Genomic DNA, 14598 nt, shown 5'->3' with positions numbered 1-14598 from the left:
GAATCAAACTGTGACTTTAATTGGGGACTTTTTAACTTCACCATGACATGATGAACTACAGTATGTTGAACCATAAACCATGTTTTTTTCCCCTTGTTCTTCTTTACTCACAGCCCCACAGTTTCAATGGAACATAAAATAATTGGAAAAGTTAACATCAAGTTCCAAGAAAATCGGACAATATTTTATATTTGCTGTGAAATCTGGGGCAGTTTATGACTGAAGACAAACACACGCACACACACACACACTTTTCCTTCCCATCTTTAGGAAGTGAAATACATGATAATTTGCACTGAGGTCATGATGGGTCTTTAGTCTTAAAAGCGTCTTGGTTTATTTATCGTCGTGTGTAGGATCATTATGTTACCATAAAATCAGGACTATGTAGAAAACAAGGTCATTAAAAAAAGAGCCATTAGTGCTGTGAGTCTCCTTTAACCTCATTATCATCGTTTCATTTTAAATCTAGTTTCAGAAGAAAAAAAAAAGCACAGACAAACATTAAAGTGTCTTCAAGTCAACCCTGTAAAGCAAATAGACACAATAAACAAAGTAGGAGCATTTTTGTGCTGTAATACACAGTTTAGTTAAGTGTGTTCAGCTCCCCTAGTGGCCATTAAGAGGCTGCATGTTAACAGGAGTTTCTCTTGGTAAAAATATGTCTGTAGTGTGTTTTTGTTGTCTTTATAATAGTTCCTTGATGTAAATCTATACTTTTTGAGTTGTTTCTGCGAACAGTAGCACTCAAAAGCTGATTTTATCGGAATGTAATTGCAATATTGTCCATGTGGTAGTGCTATATCTCACTGTTTTGTTGTTTTTACAGTAATTTCGGTATGTATGGTATGGCGTTAACACAGTGTTTTTAGCATATGTTGTTAGTATGAAGCCAACACAGTGTTTTAGGTATTAAGTATTAAGTGAACACAGTGTTTGTATCCTCTATCATTATTATAAAACTAACACATCATTGTTAGCTTGTGCTGTTACAGTAAAACTATGCTAAACACAGTTGTTAGCTTGTGCTGTTAGTATGACGCTTACACATCCTTGTTAGTTTGTGCTATTAGTATGAAGTTAACAGAGTTGTTAGCCTATCCTGTATATTTCTATTATTTCTATGTTGGCAGGTATAGAGAAAAGCTCATTATTTGGCAATGAGTCTGTTGATGGATGTTTAGATCAACTCATTATTGGCAGTCAGTCTTCATGGATGACTAGAATAGGTCATTATTTGGTAGTACGTTTTCTTAGTGGATTTACTGTATAGAACAGCTCACTATTTGGCAGACAGTCTGAACCAGTGTCAGAGTCCATGATTGTATCCGTTTCTTGTGTTCGTTCACATCACTCTGTCTTCATCTGCTCGCGGTAAAATAAAAACTGTGCAGTTTTATAAACTTGATTATACTTTTCTTTTGGTCCTCACCATTTTCAGCTTTTCAGATTAAATCCATCAAACTCTGCCATAAACGAGGCCACAGGTAAACACCAGCATCAAATGTCAATCAAGTTGCCACACTTCCACTAGTTTGCACATTTGTTTGCTCGCTAATCTTTGCTAAAGTGACGTTTCCATGGAAATGAGCAGCGAGGCCTCGGTCTGGCTCATATGAAAAGAAAAAAAAGATGCCAATCAAAATATGAAAGAGGTTCTTTATGCAAAATACATTAAGTTAATGAGTTTGTCTGCGAGTGAAGGCGCCACTCGCTGTGTAAGGGAAGTGGAGGAATATGACCTAAATGCATCCTTTTCACAGGCGCTTTCGCCTCTCACTTGGCGGCGGCGTCTTGTTTTTCCTGTCGCAAAACTACACACTCTGAGCAGAGTGACACAGATACAGAGAGAAAACTGTTAGGATTAACCAGCGTCAGGAATCTGAGACAAACATGCTAACGAGGTACAACATTCAAAGCTGATTCCTAAAATCAGAGCAGAGTCAGGTGATATGTTGTTGTGAGTCTGAGCTCTAAGAAGAAGAAGAAGAAAAAACAGCAGCTAAGCGAATCCTCTAAAAGGACAATTGCAGATACAAAGAGTCTTAGTAAATATATAGAACAGCTCACTATTTGGCAGTCATTCCATTAATGAATGCATTAAATAGCTCATTATTTGGCAGTCAGTGTCTTCCTGGATATAAAAGACAGCTCATTATTTGGCAGTTAGTATGTTGATGGATTAATAGAACCGTAACATTTTTTGGGAGTCACTCTCATGGGGATGTCTAGAATGGCTCATTATTTGACACTCTATATGTTGGTGGATGTATGGAATAGCTCATTATTTGGCAGTCATCTGTTGGTGGGTGCATGGAATAGGAAAATTACATACAAAACTTTGTTTTGCTGGTGTAAAATATGATATAATACTGGGGAAAATAAAGACAAAGGAACGTTGCTCTACCTTTTGCTTGTGTGCAGCCAGATAACCGTGCATCCTCTCAGCCCGCAGGAAAGACGTGGCTGCGTGGACAGCGAAGCGAACGTCCAGCGTTCGCTCCCTGACGTCGATCAGGCTGAAGACGTTGATGTCGTCGGCTGGAACAGAGAGCATCTCAGACAGGAAGTCCACCAGCAGATCGTAGCGGCTCCGATGTTTCCCTCTCAGCTCGATGAACTCCTTCGCTGTGATGTCTGTGAGACACACACACACACACACACAGCTGTAACTGTACAGAAATGGCCTCATTATTTTCTGCTCGAGGGTAAAAACAGTTTCATGATTGACTTCTGAGCTAAAGCTGCAACAATAAATTATAGAAAATGACTCAGCATTAATTAGACAAAACCTTGAAGGGGTGTGTTTGTGTCTGTACTGTGTGTGTGTGCGCGCGCATGTGTGTGTTTGATTGAGAAGAAACTGAAGTTTGTAAACCACTCACTCTCCCACAACAAAGTCCATAGAGAAAATCAGTGATTTTAGCTCACGGGGACACAGGAGCTGCTGGTCTTACTGCTGCCTCGTGTGGTCACTTTGTGTCACTGAGGTCAATCTGAAGGATATTTAATGTCAAAGTGACAAAATAAGACATTCAAACTTAGTGATGGAGGCAGCAGTGGATCAACAACTCCTGTGTGCTGTGATGTTAAAATCACTGATTTTCTCTATGGACTTTGGTGTGGGAGAGAATTCAGTTGGAAAAGTCTGTCTTTGAGCTATAGGTTTGAACAGAAATTGAACATTGAACATAAAACCCATAAGTATGTTTGTATAAGGGTCCTTACCATAGACTGTGTGTATATAAACATTGACAAACTCCTGTTTTGAAGCCTTGAGATTCACAATTCTCAATCACTAACACTTACTTTACTATTTTCCTTTAAATGGAAACAAAAATTCATCACGTCACCCGTAACTGCTATTCTTTGGATTTACTCTTCAAGCCAACGCACTTTGTCAATTTCTATACCCGGATTATGTTTAAAAATAAGTGGAAGGAGGCAGGTAAAATAGAAAAATGGCAAGTACTGTAGATACAGCCGTGACAGACTGTTGACCCCTTGAAATAATAATAAAAAAATATTCACACAGATTCCGAGTTCTTTTCATGTAAGTGCTGCTTTCTGTGTGATGAAGAAAATAAAACACTTGGTCTTTACTTTTTTTTTTTGTCTCCCTAAGAAGCAGAAACATCAAAGGCTGAGGAGTATATGTATAAAAGATGGTTTCCCCTCACAAGGAGAAATTTCATTTGCACGTCCACACTTTTCTTCTTGCATCAACACTTAGAGAAAGGAGAACATGAGTGGGAGTGAAGATAAAATGGAGGCAGCTTTTCATCCTTTATTCAGCCTTTTGTAACCGTGTTCTTAACATCAGTGCCTTGTCAGTTCTGAGCGTTCGACAAGTTGCTTTCAAAAACTGAGCTTTTCATAGATTAGATTCCACTCAGTGTCACACACTCGATGTCCAACCGTAACAAGACGGAGAGACACAGAACAAGGTGTCCATCTGGAAACTGAACCGTGTGCCACATTTTTCCTCACCCACGCTAAAATTCCATTGAGAAAATCGGGAGAAAAACCATCAAGAACAAAGGTGACCAACATGGATGCAAGAACAGAACACAGAAATGTTGATCATTAAAAAGCCTCAATACCACCCATAAAATGTCTCCAACCAGAGGAAAAAAACAAGGGTCTGAAGAAGGGGCTGGACGATAACGCGATAACAGTATACGCTAGGGCTGTAACGATATGCGTATCGAAATCGAAATCGCGAAACGCCCTTTCAACTCCCAGTTATTTTCCAGTCAGCCACATGATATGAGCTGTTAGTGCTACCCCTTTTTATTAGGGGTGTCAAATTATCGCGTTAATTGTGATGAATTAATTACAGTAATCATTAACGCGTTATGTTTTTTAATCGCGTTAATCTCTTCTTCACTGATGCCCCCGCTACCGGCGACAAAAGCGTCATAAAACCATGTCTAACTTTAACAAACACAGACATGCTGCATACCCCCAGAAAGGTCAGAAACTCATATAAACCATTCTTATGTTCACCACACACAGTTAAAACACCAATGGATCAAACCAGCAGGAGCGGAAAAAACCCGTTCCAGCGCACACATTGAAAAGCGGCACCAGAGCGTCAGCGTGATTATGTAAACAGCCAAGAATTCACAGATTCTAACGGTACCATTTTTATCAATCTACGAACAAGATTCACGGATCCAGCCCCAAAATAAGAGCAAAACAACAACTGACTTTCAAAATATACAAGCAGAAAGAAAGAACTACACTTCCCAGCATGCTTTGGGGACAAATCCCAGTCTGACTGATCATTTACTTTGTATTTTTCAACAGTATTATTTTGTTACAGAAAAGAGAGAAATCTTTGGTTATTTATTTATTTATGTTCAATCTGTTCACAGTGTTCCAAAATATTGTTATTAAATTAAGTTGCTATATAAGTAAATGTTGTTTAAATAAAATGTTTTTAAAAAAAACAAAAAAACTTGTGGAATGGATCGTGATACAAATGGAATAGTGAGTTTGTGTATCGTTACAGCCCTAGTATACGCTATATGGACAATAATATTTGGACACCTGAGCCATCACAGTCATGAGGCACCAACATGCCAGAAGTCAAAAGAGGAAAATGATGACGTAAAGTCCAAACGAAACCGGAGAAGATCGAGACGAAGACACCTGAAGCTGTGCCATCTTCTGGAGAGAACACACCACTACAAGGCTTAACAGTCAGATACACAAGTATGTACTGGTGGCTCTGCACCACAACAGCAGACCATCGTGTCTTCGATAAAGTCGTGCGACCACATGAAAAGCTCCTCCAAGCTATCTCTTTAAGAGGCTTCAGAAAAATCACTGATCCACCAAAGTTCTGGTCGTGTTAAAGGGAAACATGTGGCCACGAGAGACTTGAGACAACCTTCAATTAATTGGTTTCTGAAAATCTCGCCAGAGGACGTCAGCAGATCGTCCAGCTGGATCCCACGGACACATTTACACTCACTAACTAATGCGTTTTACCATCATGAATAAATACATAAATTAAATTAAAGACAAATTTGAGGATGAATCCGAAGGACAAACACAAAGTGCTCTTATACAACATAACAAAAAAAACCTCTTCCATCCTGGATTAAACTGGTTTTTGACCAAATGACTCAGGTTTTTATTGACTTCAGCTCCAGGTGACATGAGTGGGAACATGAAACCTGAGTGAACACATTCATTTCTGTCACACAGGACACACTTCATTCCTTCATTCCTTCATTGATTTTCTAACAGGGCTGCTGGTGGACAATGGTAGACCCACTGGACGACCATTTAAGGTTAAAATCCTGCACTGTATCACTTTAACAGAAAACTACAGAACTACACTTGCAGGATATTTACTGTACTGTGTGTGTGTGTGTGTGTGTTTGTTTGAACGCAGCGGTGTCAGAGTCAGGTGAGTATCGACACCTGAGTGTGACGAAGCCTCTGGGAAAGAGGCAGCAGTGAGGAAATGTGAGGCTGGATCAAAGCCAGGTGAAGAGACTGTCACTCTGTGTTAGAAGTTACGACCCTCTAACCTCAGCCTCCCTCCCTACAGACCGTCTGATTCTGTCTGTCTGTCCCTGTTTCTCCTGACTGGTGGGAGCTGACATCAGCCTCCATCTCTCACAGTGTAAGCACAGAGTCTGTTTCAAACGCCCCGTCTCATCTCTTGATGCCAGAACACTCTCTTTCGTCACACTCACGAACCCTTCCACCCTAGATTTTATCACTCTTTTACGCTAAAAATGGAGCAACTATGGAGCCCTGGATGAATACGACGCCATGTTGGCAGGAAAATATCCTCCAAAACTGAACGGTATCAAGGAACCAGAGTCCACGGTGCTTTTGAATCCATGGAGATCGATCCTTATACTGCCCCCTGGTGCTTTTCACCTGTATGGACATCATTCCAGACGCACGGCAATACTTCATTCTTCAACTTTCTGATAAACTTTCCCCCGATCAACTCGAGAGAACCCTTGTACTTCACAATAAAACGAGATAACAAGACAACAAGATATTTATCGTTGGTGGTTAAGGGGAAGCTAACTTACCATGACTAGCTTTGTGAAAAACTTTACAAACACGCACTTTGACATCAGTAATAGGTGTAAAAACGTGAAACACTGTATGTTACGGTTCCCCTTAAATGTCGACCAGGAAGCTGTGACAGCGTCGAGAATGTGTTTTCTGTGGTTCATATAAACCTCCAGTGAGCTTGTCCCCGACATGCTTCACAACATCTAATCCGAGTCTCTGTTCTCACTGAAACAGAAAAAAAGTTTGCCGTAAAAACATGGCATCGTTTCAGGAAACACCTTAGTCCACAAGTGAAAACTCTGCAGTACACGTGCCAGGCCTGTACGTGGTGCTGTTGCACTGCCAAATTTCAAATTTAAAGGTGAAGTACAGTAAGTAGTTTATAGACATCTAGAGGAGAGGCTGAAATTTACAACGACGAACTGCTCCTCTGCTCACCCCCTCCCTTCCCTGAGCGCTACGGTATCCTCAGCCGGTCAAATGTCGTCCTCGTCGTCTTTCTCAGCGTCAGCAGATGAGGTTCTAGTATTTATACAGATGTATAAGTGTGTCTTTTGTATATCGCTGTAAAATATGCGCGGTCCTCCATTCTAAACGCGTAAAAAGATCCTCTCTCAGCCTCGTCTCGGCGCTCTCTCCAGCTGACCAGTACTTTTCCACTCTGTTTATACCTCAGACTTCCTGCTCCATCAGTGGAGGCGGGACTTCCGCTACAAGTAAAGAGACGCTTGATTTGTTCTCTCGCGTTTGTCCTTACAGGCTCCGGTAGAAACATGGCCTCTCGCTGCTAACAGTGGCTATGCAACCGCGGCCCGTGACCATGTTATTTTACATGACTTTTTGAAACACTACGTAAATGAAACAAAAACTATTATACAGCGACTAGACAATGCAGGAGCACATAATATGTATAAAAAAGTGGATTTAGGGTTATATAAACCCATAAATACTACACAGTGTCCCTTTATATAAAGCTTTATTTGAATGTGTGTGTCTGTGTTTTCCTTTCACCCCAACCTGTCTAGGCAGATTCTGCATCTTTGAGTCTGGTTACAGTGCCTTGAGATAATGATAATTGAATGACATTATGATATCGTTTTCCCAAAGTAGATCATTGGCTGTTTACACAAAAATGTAAAGGGTGACTTTTTTTCCATGGATGTAAACGTTGTTGTTGTTTATTTTCTGCCAAAATGGCGGTGATTTTGTTGCGCATGGTGAAGAGTAAGTAAGTAACGAGCACCGCAAAACAACACTGAGATGAGAAATTCATGGTTCGTCAAGTTCATCGACTATAATCATGTAACATGAACAGCGTCAGCCTTTAATGTATGAACCCTGAGATTGTATTTTCCCTCCACATTGTCATTTCAAGGACATTTTGTTTACCTCGTCTTTCTACTACCTTTCTATCAATACTGAGAAAGGGACCAGGGAGGGAGGGAGGCTTTACTCTGTGGGAGGAGGACGAGGAGGAGGCAGGTTTCACTTGTGTTTTTCTTTGTGTATTCACATTTCATTCCACATTTTGTTCTTGAAATGGGATTTAGAACGTCAAGAAGGGTCTAAGTAATGCTATAAGTAGAATATTTTCATAATCCCCGAGACCGAGAATCAACGAGAGATGTTTACTTCAGCGCTACACGTGGAGAAAATGGCTTCTGTCTCTGTCTCTCTCTCTCTCTCACACACACACACACACACACACGCACACGCACACGCACACGCACACGCACACGCACACGCACACATGCACACACACACACACACACACAAACACACACACAGGTTCTTGCACAGCAGTGTTAGTGAGGACCCTCATCGACATAATGCATTTCTTGGCTCCTTACCTTAACCTTAACCATCACTAAATGCCTAAACTTAACTTAACATTAAACCAAGTTAATCCTGAGAAAGTCCTTTAAAAGTCACAAGGACCAGACAAAAATGTCCTCACATCCCCAAAATGTCTTTGCTTTGGACGGCCGAAACAAAGCCTTGTCCCAAACCTTAACCATCACCATGAGATTCTGCCTCATTAGGACCAGGTTTTTGGTCTCCATGAGAACTACTAATCCTGACAAGGTCAGTGTTTACTACAGAAAAAATAAATAGAAGTAACAAACACAAGAACACACACACAAAACAATAAGTTCCCCAAAAATGTCCTCACAGAGACAGGTTTGAATCAAAACGTGTCCTCACAGTCTACTACAGACATGTACGTGTCCCCAATCTTAAAGGTGCATTATGTAATTAATCTAAAGCAACTGACCATAAAATCCTCCTAATATGTCACAGAGACTCAGGAATAATGTTCATATAACAAACTGAACTCACCAACAACAACAGTACAGACAAAATATTTGCATTAAAAAAAAATATTTTGCAGACTGCAAATCATGTTTATGTTTTGGCATGTGGCGCCACCTACCACCGTCTACCAATCATTGCAGTCAGTAGAGTCTCCGCTGCCGAGCAACCACGGGTTGCCAGTTACATCAGAAATGAAACCTAAATGACCTCGGTGTTTTGAATTTGAATGTAGTAACAGTTTTTGGCCACATTCTTACATATGGCACCTTTAACCATTACCAGTTTATGTCCTGTACTAACCTTTACTAGTCACTCAGAAATGAGGTTCTGCCTCATTCGGACCAGGTTTTGGTCTCAATGAGGACTACTGGTCCTGACAAGGTCAGTCTATATGACAAATACAAGGAGACAAACCAGTCAGAGTGTCAAGTGTAGATGACGTGACGCTAAAAACGTTAAAATAAGTCACTTAAACTCCAGAGTGTTCGACAGATTCTTCTAAAGTTCCTCCTGAAGTTTCCCCTCGTCGATTCTTCTTCTCTTCCTGGTGGGATTTCCTGTTTTTTGTCTTCTTCTGTTCTATTCACATCTAGGTTGTAGCATCAGAACTGACCTCTGAGTCATTCACAAATTCATGCTTTTTTTTAAATTTCCATCCCCATTGATGTCCTGGGCTCTGTGGAGAGCCCTGCGCCCGCGGCTCGGTCACTTCATTGAGACTTTTTTTAAATAGCTCCACTGTCTCCGCGTGTCTGTTTGCCGCTGAGTGCATTGATTCGAAAGAGCGCGGTCGTAACAGAGGGACTTTAATGAAGAGCTGGAGATCACAGGTGTCAAACACCGCTGTGAATACTGCGTCAGAACCACTCGCTTTAACGCCTTCAACCTGCAGCTCTGCCACCAACTCACTCAGCCAAAGAGCACGTCTGAGGTTTCACGACAAAATGTGATGTCAGGGATTAATGACTTTGAGATCATTCCGAGCTATCTGAGTTGGTGTGTGTGTGTGTATTGGTGCATACATCTTTGTGGGGACCAATAACCTACAAAACTACAGGACATAAAGGTATCTTGTGACAGTGAGAACAACGGACTACACAATAAGGGTTCCAAAAGGGTCCTTCTTCAAGGGCTGAGGTTCTACCTCAGACTTTGCACAGTCTGAGTTTTATTAAAAAGGGTTTCAGCATGAGGCAAAAATAACATTCTCGTGTTATATTTTGTAATCGAGTTACTTTAATTACTCGCGCCCTACTCTGGATGTTGTGTTCACACCAGAAGAAAAATTCAAAAACTACGGACTGGCGATATGTCCAGTGTGTGACCCCCGCCTTTCGCCCTATGTCAGCTGAGATTGGCACAGCGCCCCCTGTGTGACCCTCATATGGAGGATAAAGTGGTAGAAGATGGATGGATGGATACTGGAAAGCAGAGAAATGGAACTTTAGCCTTTTTACAACTAGGTTTACACTACTGTTCAAAAGTTTGGGGTCACTTAGAAATTTTTTTCAATGAATATGACATTAAATGAATCAGAAATACACTCTATACATTGTTAATGTGGTAAACGACTATTCTCGCTGCACACATATTAATGGAATATATACATAGGTGTATAGAGGCCCATTTCCAGTGTTCTAATGGTACATTGTGTTTGCTAATCACGTTAGAAGGCTATTGGATGATTAGAAAACCCTTGAAAACCCTTGTGCAATGATGTTAGCACAGCTGAAAACAGTTTTGCTGGGTCTTTGACAAAAGAGCACATTTATTATTTTGAATAAAAATCATTATTTCTAATCTTGTCAATGTCTTGACTATATTTTCTATTCATTTTGCAACTCTTTTGATGAATAAAAGTGTGACTTTTAATGGAAAACACAAAAAATCATAAAGGTGACCCCAAACTTTTGAACGGTAGTGTATGTTAAATTCAGATTAAGGGTTAGGTATTTAGTTGTTTTAGATGAGGTTAAGATATGGTGCTCTGTGAGTGTCCTCACTAAGACTGCTGCACGAGAACGTGTGTGTATGAGTGATAGTTTCCAAAGTAAGTGCACGGGAAAAAAATAAAAAAAGTTAGATTTGCTTGAACAAATAAAGCTGAGAGTTGTTTAACCGGACAATTTTTCCTGCAGCTGAGTTCTATTATTCATTTTTATCACATTTGAAGGTTTGCATTCGGCGCTCGGTTTCATTTCCTTTACACAAATATTGGAACGTGAGCACCAGCTGTTCTCTGCACATTCATTTACATCAGACTGACAAGCAAATCCTTTTATATACTTATCCTGTACACAAGACTCCCCCTTACCTCCCTCCCTCCCTCACATCCTTTCCTTTTCCTCTCCCCTCCCGTCACGCCGCGGCCTCCCGCTCTGCTTCTATTTCAATATCTGTGAAATCATAAAAATCCTTCAGCCATGTCCCATTTCTCTAAAGTGAATTTAATTTGGAGGAGACAGCCGATGTGCCGTACATCAGGTAATGATGGATGCGGCTCAGCGTGTGAGGAGAATGTGCTGGATGAGCAGAAACCTCGCCACTAATTATTTTTGCCAACATAAGTAATGGAAACAGGCTTTTCCACCAGAACTCATAAGTCAGGAGAAAGACATTAATAATGGCTCTCCTTCTTTAAGGGGGGGTGGGGGGGGGTTTAAAGAAACATCTTTAGCTGAGAGTGTGACAGTCCTGCGAAACACTGCAAACAGTGTGAGCAAACAGTCGTCAGTGCTCATTAATTTCTCTGAGAGTGGAGACAAATGTGCAAATAATAACGGCTGTGTTTTCCAACAGTGTACGTCCACATTACTGAGTTTTAAATACATTCTGCTCTGGAAACACACGAGAGCATGGAAACCTGACCAAAACCTGCATATGTACACTACCGTTCAAAAGTTTTTTGTGTTTTCCATTAAAAGTCAAGACACTTTTATTCATCAAAACAGTTGAAAAATGAATAGAAAATATAGTCAAGACATTGACAAGATTAGAAATAATGATTTTTATTCAAAATAATAATTTTGCCCTTTCGTCAAAGAACCAGCAAAACTGTTTTCAGCTGTGCTAACATCATTGCACAAGGGTTTTCTAATCATCCAATAGCCTTCTAACGGGATTAGCAAACACAATGTACCATTAGAACACTGGAAATGGGCGTTTGCAGCTAGATTAGTCGTTTACCACATTATCAATGTAAAGAGTGTGTTTCTGATTCATTTAATGTTATATTCATTGAAAAAAAAGTGCTTTTCCTTAAAAAATAAGGACATTTCTAACTGAGCCCAAACTTTTGAGTGGTACTGTAACTTGAAACCTACTTCCACATGAATCTGTTTTCATCAAAAACACTCCCCCATCCACACTAGAGCACGGATACTGACCCAAAGTCCTGTCTATTTAAATGTAGATGTACATTCACATAAGTCTGTTTTCATTTGAAACTTTTAAACTCTGCTCTGACTGCACCCGCCATCCACAAAACCTTTTCCTGTCCTGACCAGTGAAGAAGTTTCCAAACTGTTCAACTTGTTAGACTACATTTCAGTCTAGACGAGTAGAAAGTGAGACGCAGTGAATCCAACTGTGGATGTACTTTAAAAAAAAAACCACATTATTTGGTTTTCGAAAAATGAATAAAGTTTACAAATATAAACAGTGTCAACACTTACAAGCACATTATTCTGTTTTCTTTTGAAACCTATAAACAGGGTACATTTTAGTCTGGATGAGCAGAAAGTAAGTCACACTTTTCTGTATTCAGGATGTGGAAAAACGTTTTTACACAGCTCAAACACAGATTTTTTTTAATTTAGTTTTGCTTTAAAAAGTAGTCAGTAGTTTAGTTTTTGTTTTAAACTGAGCTCTCACTGTTCCTTTATTGTTTTTATTTATTATTATATTGTGTGTGATTATATTGTATTTGGTTCAACTGAGGTCGTTTTTAAATGTGCTTTATAAATAAACTTGACTTGACTTGACTTTAAAAAGCCATTTTTACAAAGAAATATAATCACATGGACGCCGCCTCAGGTGAGCAGTGAAGTCCATTTCTATCAGTTAATCACAACAGAGAACGAACACGAACGGTCAGTAGAGTTTTCCTGTCCAGGCGACAGCATAAAAACGCCACAGCACATTTGTCAAAGTGACGGCAGACAGAGAGGCTGAGCTTTGCCGCAGCTGTAAAGTGGACAAACTGAGCTCTGAAGGCCGAGAGCGCAGAGGTCGAGCGCGTTGGCACGAATGTCAAAACACAACGCAACAAAAGGAGCAGTAAATATAGGAAGCAAAGATAAGGAGAAAAAAAACAAAAAAAGGACAGTTGAGAGGAAACTGGGAGATTTAGAGAGTCAGTGTTTATGAGGACAAAAGGTCAGTGTCACAGTAACTGATGACACTCGTGTGCAATGTTCACAAATATAACTCAACTGCACTTTACAACATTTATGATAAAAAAAAAAATGTGATGAGGATGAAATTTACTGCTTTAAATATTGACTTGTTTGTTATGAGTGACAGTTGTATATGTATATGCTGACATTTAAGTAAGCCCTGGACTCTGTGTTCTGGCCGGATCACTTGTCTCACGTGAAGTTTTTCGAGTCAATCGCTCAGTGTACGGCAAAGTTACAGCATACAGAGCACTCCCTGGTTTCGGGTGACCTACTTCCTGCTAACCTAATGTCTGCAAACGTATTCAGGGCGGGGCCTTGCTCTCACATATCAAGTTTCGAGCCAATTGGTCAATATATGGCAGAGTTACTGGGCACTTCCTGTCTAATGGCGAAACGGCGTAATTCAAAATGGCCGACATCACGTTTAGGTCAAAATCGCGTTCATAGACATGTTCAGGGGCGGGGTCTCGTGTCACCTATGAAGTTTCATGCCGATTGGTCAATGTATGGCGGTTTCCGATGGCTGCCATGGCCACGCCCTTTTGAATCTGCGATATTCTTTTTCCGTGTTCCTAAGATAAACACCCTGAGACAAGTTCGTTCAGTTACAATACTTGCGAAACACCAGGATGGACACCAAATCCAAGATGGCCAACTTCCTGTTGAGTCAAGGCCAGGGTCTCAAGAGGATTTTTGTTTTCCTCTTGGGCAGAACAATGTTCCCACCAAATTTCGCAACTAAATTTGAATGTGAATGTACCTTTGTATATGAACAGAAGAAGAAGAAGCCTCTTGTTTCTCTTGTGAAACGTGAAATGTCTTCAACTAAACTCGAGAAGGTCCAATTGCTCTAATGATGCAGATGACTTTTATTTGACCTTTATTTAACCAGGAATAAAACTCAGTGAGATTAAAAATATAAAGAGAATTGCATTCAGGCTTCAGTCCACAGAAATTACATATTATTTTTAGAAATCCCATCTAAATTAAACACTAAAAGCAGCAAAAGAAATATCCTTCTATATGCACGAAGAGTAAGTTTATGGGCTGTAGCTGTCAATTTTGGGGTTGGCATTTAGGTTTTGGTCTAGTTTCATGTTTGGCCCCAGGGTCCTTTCGCCTGGGGGCCTCCAGACTCCCCTAACGTCTCTTCTGAGTCTGGCTGCTAATGTACAGACTGACTGACAAATGATTGGTGGACTGCGTTAAAACCAGAGACTGTGAGAGGAATAAAAATATATTGGCCTATCTTAGTGAAAACCTAATATGTGGTAAATCTGTGAGAATGCTGTGAATTATCTGGTAAAGGAAAAATCTTCTCTTCCACTTT

At 40.3% G+C, this 14598-nt stretch overlaps 1 protein-coding gene across 1 annotated transcript in view; it reads right to left on the bottom strand.

Moving 5' to 3' along the window:
- LOC310936642 (neural-cadherin) overlaps positions 1–14598 on the bottom strand; it is a gene marked incomplete at both ends in the record, with an annotated part of 265319 nt that overhangs the window by 90669 nt on the left and 160052 nt on the right. The window contains one exon of the mRNA XM_083900748.1: positions 2408–2637. Within this exon, the coding sequence (XP_083756874.1) occupies positions 2408–2637 (230 nt within the window). The remainder of the gene's footprint in view (positions 1–2407; positions 2638–14598) is intronic.

Source organism: Microchirus variegatus, assembly GCF_963457635.1.
Source record: "Microchirus variegatus genome assembly, chromosome: 14".
Lineage (NCBI taxonomy): Eukaryota > Metazoa > Chordata > Actinopteri > Pleuronectiformes > Soleidae > Microchirus > Microchirus variegatus.
Note: the sequence above shows the minus strand (reverse complement) of the source record. Positions and strands in the feature narration are given on the sequence as shown.